The sequence below is a fragment of the Diceros bicornis genome, chromosome 7, assembly GCF_020826845.1.
Source record: "Diceros bicornis minor isolate mBicDic1 chromosome 7, mDicBic1.mat.cur, whole genome shotgun sequence".
Classification (NCBI taxonomy): domain Eukaryota; kingdom Metazoa; phylum Chordata; class Mammalia; order Perissodactyla; family Rhinocerotidae; genus Diceros; species Diceros bicornis.
Window position 1 is genome coordinate 70298962 of NC_080746.1, and position 21209 is coordinate 70320170.

At 36.6% G+C, this 21209-nt stretch overlaps 1 protein-coding gene across 3 annotated transcripts in view; it reads left to right on the forward strand.

The window, feature by feature from the left end:
* USP47 (ubiquitin specific peptidase 47) overlaps positions 1-21209 on the forward strand; it is a 120103-nt gene that overhangs the window by 93016 nt on the left and 5878 nt on the right. For 2 of the 3 annotated variants that reach the window (XM_058545988.1, XM_058545990.1), the window contains 9 exons: positions 1897-2104; positions 4836-4951; positions 7935-8054; positions 9906-10683; positions 15212-15387; positions 15754-15834; positions 17198-17313; positions 17664-17782; positions 20061-20191. In XM_058545988.1, coding sequence (XP_058401971.1) covers positions 1897-2104; positions 4836-4951; positions 7935-8054; positions 9906-10683; positions 15212-15387; positions 15754-15834; positions 17198-17313; positions 17664-17782; positions 20061-20191 — 1845 coding nt within the window. The remainder of the gene's footprint in view (positions 1-1896; positions 2105-4835; positions 4952-7934; positions 8055-9905; positions 10684-15211; positions 15388-15753; positions 15835-17197; positions 17314-17663; positions 17783-20060; positions 20192-21209) is intronic. The other variant, XM_058545989.1, reaches the window with a different exon arrangement.

The following is a 21209-nucleotide window of genomic DNA, read 5'->3' on the forward strand; positions in this document are numbered from 1 at the left end:
TGGGGCAGAATATTTTAAGTAGAGGGAGCAGCATGAGTGAAAACTGAGGTGAGAAAGCCCTTGACGTGACCAAGAAGCTGGAAAAAGCGACTTTATGTTTAGATTGTCTTGCATGAGAATAGAGTAGCATAAAATGAAATTAGAGACTTTGTAAGAATAGAAGTTTGCATTTTATTCTAAGAATAATGGAAAGTTATTAGTGGGTTTTGAAAGGCAAATAGAAAGGGAAGCATTCTTTAACCAGATTATTCTAAGTGTCATCTGTGATACTTGACAAATTAAATTCTTTGCCCTTTCCATATATACATAAACATCATTTGACTGAAATTAAATAGTTATTACCTACAGAAAAATTGCATACTACATTATTTCATTTATAATTATGGAACCAATGAGACAACTAAAAGTAGTACACAAGATAGCTGCCATTGTTTCTCAAAGTGTGATCCAACACAACCTGCACCAGAATCACTTTCCTATTAAAGACCTAATTCCTGCAAATGAATCTGAATTTCTGTGTTGGTGCCTGGGAATATGCATTTTAAACAAGTACTGCAGGTGATTTTTAGGCATACTAAAGTTTGAGAACCCCTTTGTATTATGTACCTGGTTCTTCATAGGCCGTATCAGCACTGAAAATTTACATTTAATTGTGTGACTATTTTAATTAATGTCACTTTCCCTCACTACACTGTAAGCACTTAAAGGGCGAAGAGCATTCTGGTTTTGCTCACGATTGCATTTCCAGTACTTTTGCCTGGTATGTAGGAGAATCAGAATTGGATGGGCATGTGAATGAGTAAAAACAGTGGATGGATGGCTCTGGATTCACCTCCTTAAAATAAAAATCCTTGAAAAGAATGGTGGGCTGCAAACATTACCTTTGCAAAACAATAGTGAAGTCAAATTAGACTAAAACGGAGGAAACATCTTAACTAAACAGTTTTACACAGTGAGGTCAATCAGTGATAGCAGTAAAGGTGGTTTATATTCCATCAGTTTCTAATGCCAGGAGAAAATATTGTCTTAAAAATAGGAAGTAAAAGTTCACAAATATAAAGAGTCAAACAGAAGAGAGAAACAAATCTATCTTATGTACCAAAAATGGAACCGCATCTCTGGGGATGAGAGTGGGGACTGAGGAGAGGTCAGTGGGGACACACACCAATGCTTACACGTTTTTCTCTCAAGTCCTAACCACAAACCTTAAATGGGTGTTAAATAGTTCTAAGCAATCTTACTGTGTTTCTCCAGGAGCTTCATTTCCCACTTAAGACATATTGCGCCCAGGGTATGCCATCAACTAGGGAGTGACATGGGCTAGAGGAAAATTTTATGATAGAAATTCCTGAGCTGTAGGTATTCTGGAGGCTAATATTGAAGGGGGTGGTCCAAAGAGGAATGGGATACACTTAAGAGACACAGAAGCTATGGCCTCTGTGTGACTCTACGAGGGATGCTGTCCTCCTGTGCTTGGGAAGATAGTTACTAGATGCATGAGTTAGCAATTCTCCAAATTGGACTAAGAAAACAAAAGATGCATATTCTAGTTGGTTGTTTTCCCCCTTATGTTTCCAACTTAGTGATTAAAGAATAATAGTTTATAATACATTGATTTTGAGTCCATCTAAAATTTAAAATGTTAACGTTTTTAAAAACCAAAAATGTCTTTTAAATATGTTAGTGCATAGGTTGTATGATTTGAGGGAAAATGAAATATGATTATTTAAAAATAACCAAAGTCATGCCTTCAGCTTGGATGACTGTGACCCTTGATGCAAATCATAAATACATGGCTTTTATTGCTTGTTAGGGTCTGTTGGTAGTCCCATTACACATCAGACTAAAACACTGCATATTTCTTTTTCTTTTTTCTTGGGGGTCATTTTCTTTTAGATGATGGATTTAGAAGAGGTAATACCCATGGATTGCTGTCGCCTTGTTAAATATGATGAGTTTCATGATTATCTTGAACGATCGTATGAGGGAGAAGAAGATACACCAATGGGACTTCTACTAGGTGGAGTCAAGTCAACATATATGTTTGATCTGCTGTTGGAGACAAGAAAACCTGATCAAGTTTTCCAATCTTATAAACCTGGAGGTAAGGAATTTTATAGTATTTTGAGTTGTACTGGACTTAAAATTTTCATAAGAAAGTTTTTTGTTTATAGAAATGAATTTAATTTTAAATTTTTTATATGATCTTAAAATGTAGAATAATTTTGAAAAGTTGGAAAGTAGTCAGCAACAAACTTGGAATTAACTTCTAGATTACTTTCAAAGAGCTCTACGCAAAATTTAAAAAACAAACAACAACAAAACTTCTAGCTTATAGTCTTCAGTAGGATTTTTCTTCTCCAGTACTGAATCATCCTCACTCCCTCCCTCTGCCTCTGCCTCTGCCTCTGCCTCTACCTCTCTACCTTCTAGAGAAGACCTTAGTCCAAAAAAAGTACATTCCCATTAAAAATCGCAAAAGTAGAGTGTTTTTCAGGGTCTCCTTGAAGAGGTGGTTTTATAACACATCACTGCGAACATTTTTTATTTTTCTCCATCCTCTCCATTTCTACAGGTCCCAAAGACTTCAGCTTTTTCTGTTTTCATTAAATTTGTCACATTCCTCAGTATCTTGGGGGTTTTTTCCTTTGTTTGAGACTAATCTAGAAAGCAAAATACAATGCCCCTAGCTTTACCAAAGTAGTCCCTAAAGACAGTTACGTGTTCAGAGTTTTCTAGTAATTGCTATATGTAAACTGTAACAAATAGGGGGAAATCAACATTTAAAAAATTTTACAAAATTTTTACTGTTGTTGTCTTGACCGTAACTCCCTTGAATCGGTCGTTAATTAGAATTCAGAATGGGCTGGCCCCGTGGCTTAACGGCTAAGTGCGCGCTCTACTACTGGCGGCCCAGGTTCGGATCCCGGGCGCGCACCGACGCACCGCTTCTCCAGCCATGCTGAGGCTGCGTCCCACATACAGCAACTAGAAGGATGTGCAACTATGACATACAACTATCTACTGGGGCTTTGGGGAAACAAAAAAAAAAAGAGGAGGATTAGCATGGATGTTAGCTCAGGGCTGATCTTCCTCACAAAAAAAATAATAAAAATAATAATAAAAACAAAAAAAAGAATTCAGACTTATGTTCTCTACTTTTATTCCTAAAAATTTAACAAAGTTACAAAGGTAACTTTGTTAACTCTTCTACCCTTTCAAATTCTGTTCTTCTGTGGATTGTATGCACCTCCTTTTTTTATGAAGGCTTCTCTTTCCATAATAAATTAAGTGTGGTATTCTTTCAAGGGCTCCTTCGGTCAGACTCTGCCCTGTTTGTAAAGAATCCCTTTGGAGCATTTCCTTGCAGATTATTTTTGAGCTAGATAGCAAAAATTATGATTAAAGATAACATGCGTCAGCAGTAAAACCACTTTTTCAAAAGAACTCTAAATGTGAGTGTGGATTGTAAAACAATATGCTTTATGCATTAATAATCAAGACTTTAGCAGATTATTTTGTCAGATTTAGATTAGCAACATAGGGAAAAAACTGAGGATTGACATATACTACAAATGAGAGATTTAAACAGTTATGCTGGAGAATAGCTGTCTATTAAATGTCGTGTTTGAAGATCGTTTATTTTTCTAATAACTGAAAGTTTAGTTAATACGATCTCCTGAAAACAGAAGAGGGAAAGATGGGATTAAATTGTAATATGAAGAATTTAAGTGAAAAAACAAACATGTAAACCGAAACAGTTTTTCTGTAGAATTTTCCATAGAGTATAGAGAATATTAGTTTGAGGAGAGGAAGTCTTTGATTATGAAGAAGGTCTTGAATGGTTTAATGAAGGTTGTTCACAAGCAGGTAGGGCTGCTATGTTCCCTTTATTATTTGATCTGCATTCTCTAGTTATTTACATTCATTTAGTGTTGTGATTTTTGCATTTTGGAACTTTGGACATATTTTTAATATGCTTAATGAATTTGACAGTGATGTTATGTTTTACAAGGAAACAAAGCATGTATTTTTAAAAATCACATTTTGACTTTTTTCTTTTCTTTTCTTTTTTTTTTTTGTGAGGAAGATCAGCCCTGTGCTAATATCTGCCAATCCTCCTCTTGTTTTGCTGAGGAAGACTGGCCCTGGGCTAACATCCGTGCCCATCTTCCTCCACTTTATGTGGGATGCTGCCACAGCATGGCTTGCCAAGCAGTGCATCCGTGCGCGCCCGGGATCCAAACCGGCGAACCCCAGGCCTCCGCAGCGGAGCGCGCGCACTTAACTGCTTGCACCACTGGGCCGGCCCCAACTTTTTTCATTTTTTAAAGAGATCTAGGAGAACTTTTTTATTAGCCTCATTTCCATTTCTTTATAAATGTTTGTAATGTGATAAACTGTGAAAGAGAAGTTTTAACATGTATTATACACGTATAACATACATCCACCATCTTGATAATTTAAAAAATGCTATCTTTGCCATCTATTAGAAACACATTAAGAATGCATTGCTTGGGGCCGGCCCGGTGGCATAGCGGTTAAGTGCGCACGCTCCACTGTGGCGGCCTGGGGTTCGGATCCCAGGCTCGCACTGACACACTGCTTATCAAGCCATGCTGTGGTGGCATCCCACATATAAAGTAGAGGAAGATGGGCACAGATGTTAGCCCAGGGCCAATCTTCCTAGGCAAAAAGAGGAGGATTGGCATCGGATGTTAGCTCGGGGCTGATCTTCCTCACAAAAAAAAAAAAAAAAGAATGCATTGCTCATGTAAAATACATTTTTAAAAATAACCTCCAGTTGTGTTTTTTATGTTTTTCACATGTGACAGAAGTGATGGTGAAAGTTCATGTTGTTGATCTCAAGGCCGAGTCTGTAGCTGCTCCTATCACTGTGCGTGCTTACTTAAATCAAACCGTTACAGAGTTCAAACAGCTTATTTCAAAGGTAAGTTTAAAATTGTTCAGTGATATTTTTAAGTGCCTGCTCTCTACAAAGCACTGTTTGATAATTATGAGTAAGATATAGGAACCAGTTTTACCTCAAGGAGCCAATATTTATAGCTAGGAGACAACTACAGTTAGGAGAGAAGGATGTGTCAAATAGAAGAAACAGATTGACCAAAGTACGGAGGTAAGAAAGTGTGAGGCAAGTGTACATAACAATGGCATGTGTGTTTGGCTGGATCATTCTAAAATACATGCCTGGAAATATAAGTTCAGTTTATTTCATGGAGAGTTTTAAATAGTAAACACAAAAGTTTGGGGTTTGTTTGATGGAGGCAATAGAAGTGGGTTGTTTGTTTTCCTGAGTACAGCAGTGGTCTCACGGGAGCTCTGCTGTAGATGATGTCTGGCAACACTAGACTAGAATTCCAAATGGATTGAGGGAGGAGTCAGGAATGTAGATGAGGAAGTTGTGGAAATAATTCAAGTGAAGGCATATGACCAGAAATGAGAGAAAGTGTAGATTTGTAAGAGTAATTATGTAAATCGTATCTGCAGGACTTGTGATTGGTAAATGTTGGAGTAAGGCAGGAGCACCGAAGGCCTGAGGAGTTTCAAACTAGGTAATCAGAAAGGTAGTGATGATATATTAATAGAAATAGAAGAGTAAAGTGGGGGAGATTTGACAGGGAAGGTGATGAATTAAATATTGGCCATATTATGTGAGGGGATGATAAAGAACACAGGCTCATTCAGAATTTTTGAGCTGGAAAAATATGATGATGAAAACATTCAAATTTCCTCAGACAAAAAAACTAGTCCACTCCAGAGAAATGATTATTATCCTTTCAGGGGTCCTGTACTCTATAGAACATTGAGCACACAGACATAAGCAAAATTTTGCAGGGTCCCTAAACCCCAGGTTAAGATCCCTTGGTGTAGTGGAAATTGTTCCATAATCTCAAGTCAAGAAGTTGAGTCCCGTTTCCAGTCATTCATCTTATGGTATTCTGGTCTTTTATCTCATCTGGGTTGTGTTTTTTTTTTTTTTTTAATTGATGTTTTAATAGTTTATAACATTGTGAAATTTTTGGTTGTACATTTTTGTTTGTCCATCACCATATACATGTCTCCCTTCACCCCTTGTGCCCACCCCCTACCCCCATTGCCCCTGATAACCACACTACAGTTTTCTCTGTCCATGTGTTGGTTTATATTCCACATGAGTGAGATCATGTGGTGTTTGTCTTTCTCTTTCTGGTTTATTTCAATTAACATAATACCCTCCAGGTCCATCCATGTTGTTGCAAATGGGACAATTTTGTCTTTTTTATGGCTGAGTAGTATTCCATTGTATATATATACAACATCATCTTGATCCAATCATCAGTCGAGGGACACTTGGGTTGCTTCCACTTCTTGGCTATAGTGAATAATAGTGCAGTGAACATAGGGGTGCATAAGCCTCTTTGGATTGTTGATTTCAGGTAGTGGAATACCCAGTGTTGATTCCCAGTAGTGGGATAGCTGGATCATAGGGTATTTCTATTTTTAATTTTTTGAGGAATCTCCATACCTCAAGAGGCTGCACCAGTTTGCATTCCCACCAGCTGTGTATGAGGGTTCCTGGTTCTACACATCCTCTCCAACATTTGTTGTTTTTTGTCTTGGTGATTGTAGCCATTCTAATGGATGTAAGATGATATCTTAGTGTTGTTTTGATTTGCATTTCCCTGATGATTAGTGATGTTGAACATCTTTTCATGTGCCTATTGGCCATCTGTATATCTTCTTTGGAGAAGTGTCTGTTCATATCCTCTGCCCATTTTTTGATCGGGTTGTTTGCTTTTTTGTTGTTCAGTTGTGTGAGTTCTTTATATATTATGGAGATTAACCCCTTGTCAGATATATGTTTTGCAAATATTTTCTCCCTCATCTGGGGTTTTTTAATGCCTGTTTTAACAGGGTTGTTGTGAATGTTAATAAAACAAATAAATGCTCTGTGAAAAAAAATTGTAAAGTATTATATAAAAGTTGGGTTTTAATTATTATTATGTTAAAAAGACAACAATGACTTCTAACACTTTTGCCAAAGTAATAATTGCAGGAAACAAATCATATTGTGAAGTCATATTTCATAATTAAATTGCTCATAAAAAGACTACATTAGTGTAATTGCTCTGTCTTATAGTTTAATCTAGAGTATGAGCACTGAGGTAGAATACAAAGGAAGCACATGACATTCTCTTCCCTGAAGAAGCTGATAATTTTGTTGGGGAAAAATATGTCTGTAGAGAATAAAGGCAGTCACAAAACATTGTGCCAAGAAATACAGTGTTTAAAGTATTACTGGACTACCTAAGAATTAGTTATGGTTAGTTGTATTGAAAACAAATTATGTTTTTTAAAATGTAAATTATTTTTATCTGATCATTTCATGTGAAATTTATAAAATGACACAAAAAATTAAGGACGTGGAATTTTAGAATAACTTTAAACTTTACGTACTAATTTAATCTCATTTTACGCAGAAGAAAGTTGACTTAGTAAAAGTATTCACAACTATTCACAGAATACAAAAGAAAACGTCAAAAGTCAGGAGGTTAAACAGATGATGGTTTGACATCAGCTCTCAAAGAGTCAGTTATTCAATTTTTTTGGAACCAAATCACCTCATTTACTTTGCGGATTGGAGAGGAGTAGAATTTTTCGTGAAAAATCATTGCCTTTAAAATAGTTTCAGAGAATACATTTATAAGTGATACTTTGTTCTCCTAATTTATAGCATAATTAATGGATGGGACTAATAATTTTTCCCATAAATTCTTTAAAAATTTGTAAACCTGTACTAAAATTATTTTTCTCTTTATTTTATTTCTGCTATTTTTAAGAAGAACTCAGCAGCATTTTATTTTCCCATATTTCCAAGGCAAGCAGAATTATTCTTGAAAGAGTACTTTTTTATTAAATTACTTTCCTTGTAGGCCATCCATTTACCCGCGGAAACAATGAGAATAGTGCTAGAACGCTGCTACAATGATTTGCGTCTTCTCACTGTGCCCAGTAAAACCCTGAAAGCTGAAGGTTTTTTTAGAAGTAACAAGGTATGTCTTTTATTTTTTCATTACTATTTTCTATGCTGGTAATAGTAAATAAAATTAAGTTTACTATTATAAGTCTGGCCTCTAAAGCTATCCACCGTCTGTCTGTAATTTACCTTTTAAATTCTCACATCCTCCCAATAATTAATTACCTTCCTTTGTAGTCAGCTCAAATCAGGCTTCTTTCTGTCCTCAGAGTTAGTCTTGCTGGTTCTCCTCTTTGCCTTGTTCATGAACTAACCCCCCTAGAGTGTTCTTCCCCTCTCCCTAAATTTTTTTCCAGCCCCAGATTGGTCTTGCCTCTTGGTGAAGCCTTCATGAGTATTTCTATCCACAGTGATTATGTCCTCTGAATTTTGTTCATTCTTGAGCTTCTCCCATAAAGCAGTACTTCATGGTGAAAGTCAGAGGCATGCCTAGTATAGAGAAAATTATCATCTTGGATTCGCCCAACATTATTCCCTTTACCTACTCATTTATCTCTGTTAGAAAAGAGAAAGTTCGCGTTGATCTTTTTGTTCCATCTCTTGGTATTATTACGTGGTCCATCATTTACCATTTTTCTTATGTGTTTGTTCCTAACACCATTGGTTTACTTGGGATAAATTTCATCCAAAATTTTCCTTGTTTGTCATCTTTTATTTATCGCCTTTTCCAGTCTCATTCGTTTTAGTGCAGTCTTGTCTTTTATCTCATTTAACCTTTTTTATATTGCTTTATTAATCTTAATAGTTAATTTTTATTTACCTCTGTTTTCTTCTAATACTTTTGTGTGGTGTTTGTGTGTGTAACATTAAAATCTCTAATTCACTCTAATGTTTTAGGGTAAGGAGTGGGAGGGATCTAACTTTATTTTTTTCTTTAAATGGTTAGCTGATAGTCCTGATTTATAATATTTATTGAATAATAATAATTATCTTTTTATGCAAAACTCAAAATGTGATTCATAATTGCCAAATTTATGTATATGCATTTCATTTTTTTAAAAAACTTTATTATGTAAAACTTCAAACATACACAGAAGTAGAGAGAATAGCGTAATGAACCCCATGTACTCATCACCCAGCTTCTATAGTTATCAACTCTTGTTTCATCTGTATTTCACCACCTCCTTCCCCCGGATTATTTGAAAAATGTCCCCAGCATTATATCATTTTATCTATAAGTAATCTGAATGTATAGCTCTAAAAGATGAGAACTTTTAAAAAAAGTATAACCACAAATACATTACTACACCTAAAAAATTAACAGAAATGCCTTAATATCAACCAATATCTCGTCACTGTTCAAATTTCCCTGATTATCTTATAAAATTTTTTTCCGGTGGGATTTATTTATTCAAATCAGGATCCAAATAAAGTCCATAATATATCTCTCCAGTCTGTTTTAACCTAAAGATTCCCCTACATGTTTTTTGTCTGTTTCCATGCAATTTATTTGCTATAGAACCAAGTCATTTGTCCATTAGATTTCTTTTATAATCTGGATTTTGGTGCTGCATTCCCAAGATGCCTTTATCCATGTTTCTCTATCAATATTCATGCTAAGCTTTGATTCCACAATTTTGTGGAATACAAAAATTTTTGAAAATGGACAACCTAATAAACAAGATATCCGCATGTGTGTGTGTCTCATCTATCATAGCACAATTTTATGGCTAATTACAAAGACATATGAACACAATTATTTATTTTGTTTAGTCTCCAAAAACAACGCACGTGTCCTTTAGAAACAGTATCATCCCAAATTTTATAACTTATGCACTGTCTTGTATTGATGCAATATTATTCTTTTGATGAATGGGAATGTCAGTAAAATTAATGATGTAATATAACTCTTTGACTTACTATTTAGGTGTTCGTTGAAAGTTCGGAGACTTTGGATTACCAGATGGCCTTTACAGACTCTCATTTATGGAAACTCCTGGATCGGCATGCAAATACAATCAGATTATTTGTTTTGTTACCTGAACAATCCCCAGGATCTTATTCCAAAAGGACAGCATACCAGAAAGCTGGGGGCGATTCTGGTAATGTGGATGATGACTGTGAAAGAGTCAAAGGACCTGTGGGGAGCCTAAAGTCTGTGGAAGCTATTCTGGAAGAAAGCACTGAAAAGCTCAAAAGCTTGTCACTACAGCAGCAGCAAGATGGAGATAATGGGGACAGCAGCAAAAGTACTGAAACAAGTGACTTTGAAAACATCGAATCACCTCTTAATGAGAGGGACTCTTCAGCATCGGTGGATAATAGAGAACTTGAACAGCATATTCAGACTTCTGATCCTGAAAATTTTCAGTCTGAAGAACGATCAGACTCAGATGTGAATAATGACAGGAGTACAAGTTCGGTGGACAGTGACATCCTCAGCTCCAGTCATAGCAGTGACACTTTGTGCAATGCAGATAATGCCCAGATCCCCTTGGCTAATGGACTTGACTCCCATAGCATCACGAGTAGTAGAAGAACTAAAGCAAATGAAGGGAAAAAAGAGACATGGGATACAGCAGAAGAAGACTCTGGAACTGATAGTGAATATGATGAGAGTGGCAAGAGTAGGGGAGAAACACAGTACATGTATTTCAAAGCAGAGCCCTATGCTGCAGATGAAGGTTCTGGGGAAGGACATAAATGTATGTACTTAAACGGAAAAACGCTCCTTGAAACAGCATCAGTTTTTTCTCAGTTTATTTAAATTTTCAGTTAAGAAAAGAATCAGCTAAGAGTTAGGTACTTCATTCTAAGACCACCTGTAACTTGCTGGACTATACGATTCTTCTCCATCGCCCTTGCTTTCGTTTTCGATGCAGTTGTAGTGAACAGTAGTGTTCTTAGACCTGTGTGATGGATCAGACCTATGACAGTAATGATGTCAGAACTCTAGTGAGAGAAGTAAGAAAAAAAGAACTTTTTAAAAAAGGAAAGAATTATGATAAAAGCACTAAGTAAAAAATTAAGAAATTGTTTAATAAGTAAACAAATGAACAAAAAAAGCTAGACACTTTAGAAAATTTGATATTCAATGCCCAGGAAAATTTTTATTTGTGCATCCTCTATTGCCCAATGCAAACAACAACTTCCCACACCCCCTAAAAAGTCCATAACTAAGTGGGAAAGTCGGAGAAAGGAAAGGAACTTTTTTTCAAGTTGATACTTTAAGTAAGCTCCAGACAAGGTGTAAACTAGCAATTCTGAATTAAATAATCTCAAAAAGATGGAAAGGGTCTATCAGGTAACAACAAAAACACACCAACATTAAAATTACTATAAAACAACTTTTATAAAACGTTAGACTAAAACCAGCCAAAGAATTAGCAGGACAACCAGGTTCAAAATAAAAAATCTTTTTTCAAGTATAAAAGGGAAACAGCTGAAATACTAAATACTTTGCATTAGTCTTTAACAAGGCAAATATTAATATTACTCCTTGTATTTGTATATTTTAGTTTTCAGAATACTTTTTTGTTTTTGCTGGAAGCTTCTCTGAAATTAATAAAGCAAACATTGATATCCTCGTTTGACAGATAAGAAAACTGAAGCTCATGGAGGATGAGTGACTTGCCCAAAAGTACACAACTAGAAAGTAGTGGAACCATTACTAGAATTTAAAGCTTCTAATTGGATGCACTGGCTCCTGTTAGCTTTGGAAGAGAGTCCCACTCTTCATCCATCCATTCGTCCACCCACCCAATTAATATTTCCTGAATCTATGCTAGATGCCAGGGCCTCTGTAGATATTAGTAGAGATGACCAGGATGCAGCCTTGTGCTTCAGCTGGGGTGGGGGGGTGGGGGGGCCACAAACAACCACTATGAAAGTTAAGTGCTATGATGCTTGTACTCTCAAAATTTGGTCTTTTAAAAGGAGTGGTAGAAATTATGAAATCAGTAGTAAAAATACATAAATTTGTGTTCAAACTAACTAGGTCCAAGTAACACTGGAACCATGTGACATCTACACATAGATCTTGCAGAAACTCAAGTGGGAAGTGTGGATTAGTGGGCCAAAATGGAGACAGGGAAACTCTTATTATCATAATACTTTAAATTTCTCTGGAGTTTTTAGCTGATAAGGCTCATTAACTTACCTTATCACATTTAGTTCTCAACAGCTGTGGAAATTGATGTTGTCAGACACTTTTCACTGATGAAGAAACTGGCTCGAATGGGTTAAATAATTTGCCTGAGGTCACATTGCTGTGATTAAACTCAGGCATTTTGACTGTGAGCCTGTTATGGACTCCGCCACCCATAACTGCTACCAGTGTTCCTTCCTTTCCTCACACCACAGTAAAGGAAAAATAGCCAGTAGCTACTCTGCTTTCTCACCATCCTCAATCCTTCAGGTACACTGGAGAAATTAAAAGTAGCTCCTCTTTAGGAAAAGGTTAGAAATTTCTTTTAAGTGGTTGGTTTTAGAATCATGTGCTGAAAACTTGACTGCATGATAGTCTCAACCTTAAAAAGAATTCAGTGGGAATGCTTAGAATTATAGTCTGAAGAGTCTCATTTCCATCTTAGAATGGTTAGTGACATCTTGAGACTGCTGGCCATTTTAACCTTTTTGGAAATTTATAGTGGGCATTCATTGAAATAGGAAACATGGTGATGAAGAGAAACCATTTACTACAATTTATTTAGGCTTACAGGAGGCTTGTTTGAAAAGAAAAAGTGAAAACCCTGGGAAATGCTTTTTCATGTTTAGAAAACTGGCTTGGAGATAGAGGAGTAGGGACACTAGCCAGCAGCCAGGGGTTTCAGGTGTCTGTGCTAAGACTGGTTTGTCACAGTTCCTCGTGAGCTGAAAGCAAGTGCCCGGGAAATGTGGATGACGAATAATAATACGGGCTCTTGAAAGTGCTGAAATGGCAAAGTATATAACACAGAATTTGATATCTGAAGAATGATATTCTATGCACAGTGTAGGCAATAACCAAACAACACTTAACATAATGGTCTTTAAGCTATTTGTTGTAATCCAGGCATTGTTTCAGGGAGTAATTATAGACTTTTCTTTGAAAATACTCTTCCAGTGTGACCGAGTTGTAGTCTGCAGGCACTTGGGTATAAACAGGAAGGTCAAGGTAATAAAAATGGTAGTGCATTTGCACTGAAATTTCTTTGTACAATTTTGGTTACCACCTCATCCAAGAAATACATAAAAGAAAAGAAAGAAAAAGAAAAGCCTTAAAGATACTTTGAGGTTGCACTGTGACGAGACTGAACTCTTCAGTTTGAAGAGGTGGATAGGAAAAATGATATGATGATAATCTCTAAAACTAGAAAATAATTACAGCCAATCAGTTAAGCTAACACTTTTTGCCAGGGCTATGTTAGGCATTTTATAAGTCTTGACCCAAAAACACATCATAAGGTATAAATACTGTTATCTCCATTTAATAATAGAGGTAATTGAAGTGCAGAGAAGTTAAGAAGTCAGAGTCACAAATCTAATATACAAGGAGCAGCTAGGAATTCATTCAGGCCAGGCCATCTAATTCCAGAACCACTTGGTCCTAGTCACCATATTGAACAATATCAATAACCAACAAACATTTGTGTCTTCCTGTGACACAACATTATGCAAGTTGTGAGAGAAACCAAAAATGGCAATAATGCCTTGTATTTGAGTAACGCTTTAGTGAGACTGGTGTAATGATCCCGTGAGACAGCTGAGGCTCAGAGAGATGAGGTGACCTCCTTAAAGCCATTTATCAGACTAAAGTGGCAACACTGAAATCCAGCCATAGGCTTCTGATTTCTAATCAAGTAATTTTTTTTCATTACACCCTTCTCTCAAGAAATTTAGTACCTTGCCAGATAACATAAGTAAAAACTTGTTTGCCAAAAGCTGGATTGTTAACATTTAGGGGTACTCCTTAAAGCTTAGAAATGGACATTTTAAACAAAGTAAAAGAAATGCGGCCTCAAAAGGTATATATAATAAAAAAGTTTATCACCCTGTTTATATTTTCTTCTAATTTGTACTTGTCACATTTTCTGTGGTGAACCTGTATCTTATAATCAGGAAAATAGTAAATGAACATTAATTTATTTGAAAAAATCCACTCAGAAAAATTCATCAGCCTAAGAGTTGGGATGACCTGAGAACATAAACCACGAGAGTTTTAGGGTCTTTTCCTTGATGTTTGATGTAACTTTCACAGAAAATGAAGGCCTGCCCAAGAGAGAGCCTTGGGGCTCCAGAGGGACCGCGGGCCTGTGACAGCACAGCAGCTCGTGTATTCTGCACTGCCTACTACAAGAGAAAGAAATGAGTCAAGTTTTTGCTCTTTGCTGGAATATGAAGACCAGAGTAAATAGAAATATTCCAGAAGTATTCTATGAGTGGCTTATAAAATAGAGGTCAAAAGATTAAAATAATAAGCATTAGAAAAAAGCTCATTAAAGATAATCCTATTACAATGCCTATTACATATTACAATTAATGTAATAATGCCTATTACAATAATTACGAGCTTAAATTGAAGCTTGGAGGTGGAAATTTCTGATCCACTTAGATGCTGTTCCTGTTACAGTGCAACCACGATAAAACAGACCTATCTTCACATGCTAGTCTTGACATATTTTTTTCTAGGCGAAATCCCAGAACTGGATTTACTAACAATTGTTAAGGCAATTATTATATATCTGGCACTAAGCTAAAAGCATGATAAACATATTAGCTCATTGAATTCACACTGCAGTGCTATGAGGTAGGTACTATTGTTATCTCCATTTTTCGACTCAAGAAATGGAGGTATAGAGGCTGGTGACTTGCTCCATGTCACATAGCTAGTCAGGAAGCAGAAGAGGCAGGGTCGGAACCCCCTGGAGCCCGCACTATCACTGTGGAGAACTGGAAATGTATGTATTTGAAAAGAATTCCTGCAAGTTTGGTTTTGAATTCAGCAGTCGAAAGAAAGAAATAAGCACTGAACTATCTCCACACAGTTACAGCTGTCAGGTTATACCTAGTCTATACTCAGTGTCTATGTTTTCTGTCCATTCAATGTTGTATATTAGCTGACAGTCAAGTAGCTGAAAAGGGGTACTTTTTCCTGCTTACGGTGTAATAAATATATGATCTGTTTTATTATGCTCTAAGAGGTTTCTTTTACACATTTTTGTTTCTGTTTTGTTTTGGTTTTTTTGTGCTTAGGGTTGATGGTGCATGTTGATAAAAGAATTACTCTGGCCGCTTTCAAACAGCATTTAGAACCCTTTGTTGGAGTTTTGTCCTCTCACTTCAAGGTCTTTCGAGTGTATGCCAGCAATCAAGAGTTTGAGAGCGTCCGGCTGAATGAGACACTTTCATCATTTTCAGATGACAATAAGGTTGATTAAAATAATTTTGAATAATTAGAGTCTGTTTTAAATGATAGATTTGAGAACATCTTGCACTACTTCCAGTAAGGTGAAATAGATGCCCTTAGAAGGGTCATTTTTCCTTGTTGTTTAGTGGTTATTTGGCTTTTTTTGTTGTTGTTTTTCTTCATTCATCTAACAAACATTTGTTAAATGTTAACTGTGTGTCAGTTACTGTTCTAGGTGCTGGGGAATCAGAGGTAAAAGATATGCTTGTTCTCAGAGAGCCCATAATCTAGAGAATTTTGGAAAACAAACTAAACAATGGGGTGAGAGAGAATGGGTTGTTTATTCTGCTGAGACCAGCCATCTAAAAAAAATGTTTTTAATTTATAGATTACAATTAGACTGGGAAGAGCACTTAAAAAAGGAGAATACAGAGTTAAAGTGTACCAGCTCCTAGTGAATGAACAAGAGGTAAGTGAGACACTTAAGAGCACTGTAAGGTCACTCTTGGTAGTTACTAAAAACATACAGTGCAGAGATTTTATTACTAGTCTTTCCTTTTTCTCTCTCTAAAGCAGGCTCGGCATACTTTTTCTGGGAAATCTTTTAGTTGTGCAGGCCATGCTGCCTCTGTTGCAACTACTCGGTTCTCACATTGCAGCACAAAAGCAGACATAGACGATACATAAACCAGTGGGAGTGGCTATGTCCCACTAAAATTTATTTACACAAACAGGCAGTGGACACCTGTGGCCCTCAGGCCATTTTTTGTACCCCCCCTGCTCTAAAGTGTTGCTACAGATTCTGAAGTGAGGCAGTAATTTCCTGCTTTTAAAAGAGGATTTGTCTGTGCTTGTTTTCTGGGAATGATCGTATAATGCTGCAGGGGGATAGCCGCTGACCTGGAGAATGTATGGGTACTTTCCGTGTTCAGAGAGCCACGGTAGTATTTCATAGGCATTTATCCAGTGTTCACCATGTGCTCCAAGTGCCTGCAAATATTCACTCCTTTAATACTCATCAGTTAACTGTGAGATAAGGACTATTTATTATTCCCATTTTATAGATGGAGAAACTGAGGCACAGGGAAGTTAAGTAACTTGCTCAAGGTCATACAACTTGTAAATGGTGGATTAAAGATCTAAACAGGCCATGTGTTTTGGGGGAATAATTAGTAAAATGTCTTAGTTCCTGTGATATAAAAGGCTGTGGCAAATACAGAAGAATAAGGCAGAGACCCTATTTTCAGGATGTTTATAACATCTTATTGAGGACCTAGACAAATGTGGAAACCGAATAGCAAATAAGGAGAGACATTGTTCATAAAACGCCTTCATTCACTCAACAAATATTTTATCAAGCACTCATCCTCTCTTATATGTGATCCATTACAGTCATTTTGACTTATATGTTCCTTCTGAGTTTGGGGTTTGTGGATACTATGTCTCTTGAGACAATGTACGTATTTGGAGAATTAGTATGCATTTCCCTCATTTTAGTCATAAAAATACTTCTTTTTACTTTCAAAATTGTGATCATTTTATTATAAGAAGGAAAATAATGAATGTTATTTTATTTAAGCTTCACAATGACTCTGTGAGGAGACACTGTCCCCACTTTACAGATGAGAAAATTGAGGCACAGAAATATTAAGTAAACTTGCCCAAGATAGCAGAGTTAGTAAGTAGCAGAGCCCAAGATTTGAACCAAGGAAGAAGACAGTCTCCTAAACTCAGGCCCCTAATTGTCACACTATAAAGTGCAAATAAAATGTCTTATTATCCTTATTTTAATGTGTAATTCAGGCTCTAATTGTTTATGTTTATATTCCTAGCCATGCAAGTTTCTGCTTGACGCTGTGTTTGCTAAAGGAATGACTGTACGGCAATCAAAAGAGGAATTAATTCCTCAACTCAGGGAGCAATGTGGTTTAGAGCTCAGTATTGACAGGTAAAGTACAATTACAGTGCCGTCAGCAATTTGAAGAAAGACCGTGTGAGCAGTTGACGTGGATTGGTATGATTTTCTAAAACTAGAAGAATTAAAAATCCCTGTACTATTCAGAATTTTAGTACTGCAGAATAATTTAATAGAACTAAGCAAAAATATTAGACTCTGTAGGATACTAAATTTGAAGTCTTAGGAGCATTTCATTATGTTTTCTCCAAATTTTAATGAATAACCATTTGACTTTTGTGTTTGAATATAGTTCATTTTTCCTTGATGTCAGATTCATGTAATTTTTTTAAAGTTAAGAATTGCAAATTATGGTAGTTTAAAATGTCTTATCACATTTGTAGGTTTCGTCTAAGGAAAAAAACATGGAAGAATCCTGGCACTGTCTTTTTGGATTATCATATTTATGAAGAAGATATTAATATTTCCAGCAACTGGGAGGTTTTCCTTGAAGTTCTTGATGGTATTATCAATATTTTTGTGGGGAAATATCAGTTAGAAATGCTCTAAAACTAATAGAAGCCTATAGTTTTTAATCAAATCATGAGTTTTTTCTATCTTTTCTCTGGGTCCCATTTGCCTTTTAAATATTTCTTCTTTTCTCTAGTTTTGAGAATATTAATTCCTCCTTACAGGGAATTTGCAATTTCAAGTTGTATTTTTAGTACTTTTTGTGGAAAATTCTGCTAATGTTTTTCTCAACTGTTTGTTATTTAGTTTCTTTTTTCATTATGGCTTATTTTGTTTTGAGGATGTGGTATTGATAACTTATCAGAGCTTTTGAGAACAATGACTATATTAGTTTCCTAGGCTGCCATAACAAAGTACCACAAACTGGATGGCTTAAACAACAGAAATTTATTGTCTCACAGTTTTGGAGGCTAGAGGTCTAAGATCAAGGGGTTGGCAGGGTTGGTTCCTTCTGAGGGCTGTCAGGGAGAATTTGTTCCATGCTCTCTCCTCACTTCTGGTGGGTTGTAAGCAGTCTTTGGTATTCCTTGGCTTGTAGGTGCATCATCTTGATCTCTGCCTTCATCTTTACATGATGTTCTCTCTATGGGTTTGTCTGTCGGTGTCCAAATTTCCCAATATTATAAGGACCCTAGTCATATTGGATTAGGGCCCACCCTAATGACCTCATTTTGACTTGATTACCACTGTAAAGACCCTATTTCCAAATAAAGTCACATTCAGAGGTACTGGGGGTTAGGACTTCAACATGTCGTTTTGGGGGGACACAACTCAAGCCATGACAGTGACCTAGAAGAGCACTTGTGTTTGTCATACCTCTGGTTTTAATGATCAAATATTGTTTTATGGAGGCAGTAGTCGGGGAAAAGTTGGCTTTTGGGAGATCATGTCAAGGGAAACAACTAGTTCTGTATTCCTTTGTGACTTCACTATTGTGTAGAAAGATTTTGGTTTTCCTTTTCTTTTTCCACAGAATAAAATGTCCTAAGTTCTGGATGTTTTTATGTAAGATTATGATAGTTTTTCAGAAAGTTCAATAATACCAACACCTCACCTCTTTTAGGCTGTTTCAGGTCTAATTTGGTTTAAATTTCAGTGGTTGAAATTCTGATTAATTGATAAGTTAACTGGAGAGACAAGGAACAACCAGGACATGTCTACCATGGTGTGTAGGCAAGTGCTCCAGATTGTAATTCCTTCTCTGAGTATCTGGGGCTTTAGAGAAGAATTACTGTCTGGGTAAGCCAGGAAGAGATCATGAAGGATATAGAAGTCACCCTTGTTAGGAAGGATTGAGTATGTATTAGCAGAAATGGATTAGCCAGAAAATTTTATTGAATGGTAGGTGCCTGCAGCAGTATCATTTCAGTACAGTCATGCACCACGTAACGACGTTTGGGTCAATGATGGACCACATATGTGATGGTGGTCCCATAAGATTAGTGCCATATAGCCTAAGTCTGTAGTAGGCTATACCATCTAGGTTTGTGTAAGTACACTCTATCATGTTCACACAATAGCAAAATCATCCAACAAGGCATTTCTCAGAAATATCACTGTCGTTAAGTAATGCATGACTGTGTATATTTTAGCATCAAAATAGTTAACTAAGAAATAAGTCATGTCATTCAACCCAAGAAACATTTATTGACCTGTAATTTGCCACACACTGCTAATGCCTGGTCCTACAAGAATGAATAAGAACCAGTGACTGCCCTCCAGATGCACTCAGTCTGAGAGAACCAGAGCTGCAAACCTGCACATTCCCAAATCAGTAAGTGCAGGTTGCTCTTGTGTACACCAGAGAGAAAGGCGACACCTGAGCAGGTGTTGAAGGATCAGTAAGTTTAGGAGCAAATGAAAAGAGAAGGATTAGTGATAGCTTGAGTGAAAAGAGAAGATCAAGTGAAGGTGATTGATTATGGTTCGATTGTAGGGCTAGAAGCCAACAGAGAGGCAAAGCCTGGAGATCCAGCACAGAGAGTGGTTGGTAGAGCAGTGTCCAGCAGGAATCAGGAGAGAGTGGACCTAGGACTCCTGATGGGAGGAGAGCTTGCAGAAGAGTTAAGAATTACCTTCTGAGATGGGGCAGAAGAGGGCAAACATTTCCTTCTCAAAAATTCCTTGGGATAATGAGTTTCTTTTATCCCCACTTTTTAAGAATAACACTTGAAATAAATCTTTTTGTTTAGTCAGGCAATACAGGAAAAGTCAAATTATGAACTTCTAATTAGAAAATAGAATGATAGCCTAATCTTGTATATTCATAGGGGTAGAGAAGATGAAATCCATGTCACAGCTTGCAGTTCTGTCAAGACGGTGGAGGCCTTCAGAGATGAAGTTGGATCCCTTCCAGGAGGTTGTGTTGGAAAGCAGTAGTGTTGATGAGTTGCGAGAGAAGGTAAATTCATTTTAAACAAAATAAGCTGATAAACATTTTTCTCTATGTTGCCTAAGAGATAGCCTAGGAAGCGAGTGCCAAACACTGATGCGGCAACCTTTCTTTCTTTGTCTCTGTCACAGCTTGTGACACCTTGTGTCACACTCTCGTTGTTTCTTTAGACTCTTGATGCTTTGAAAAATTACATTGGTTTCTGTCCATCCAGAAGTAGACCCTCACTTTCTGTTACTTGGATCAACTTTGTCCTTAGTAGTTAGGATTAGTTCGAAGTTACTAGAGTAAATTGCTGTATATATTTAAAAAAAAAAAAAAATGATATAGAATTGAATAAAGAATCCAAAGAAGGTCTCTTTTATATATTCCATTTTAAAGGTGGGAATTTTAAGGATCTCTGGGGAAAAGGTGAATTATTCATAAACAGTACTAGAACAGTTGGCATTTTAGAAAGAAATTTGTTTCTGTACTTCACCTCAAATACAAAAATAGTTTCTAAATGTACTAAATTTATATAAAAAATACAATTAAATGATAAATGTACTAGATGAAAATATTTTTATAATCCCAGAAAGGTAAATAAATTTGTAAGTGTAATGCTAGAAGCTCAAAAAGAAAAGATAGACCACATAAAAGTTTAAATTTTCTGCACAGCCCCCCCCCCAAAAGAAAATTTTTTTTAACACTCTATAAACAAAGCTAAAAAACAAGAACAGGGAAAAATATATGCAACATGATGTCTGTAATTTATAAGGAGCTACTACATTAATAAGAAAAAGATGAACAGGGGCCGGCCCTGTGGCTTAGCGGTTAAGTGTGCGCACTCTGCTACTGGCGGCTCGGGTTCGGATCCCGGGTGCGCACTGACGCACCGCTTCTCCGGCCATGCTGAGGCCGCGTCCCACATACAGCAACTAGAAGGATGTGCAACTATGACATGCAACTATCTACTGGGGCTTTGGGGGGGGAAGAAAAAAAGGAACAGGATTGGCAATAGATGTTAGCTCAGAGCCAGTCTTCCTCA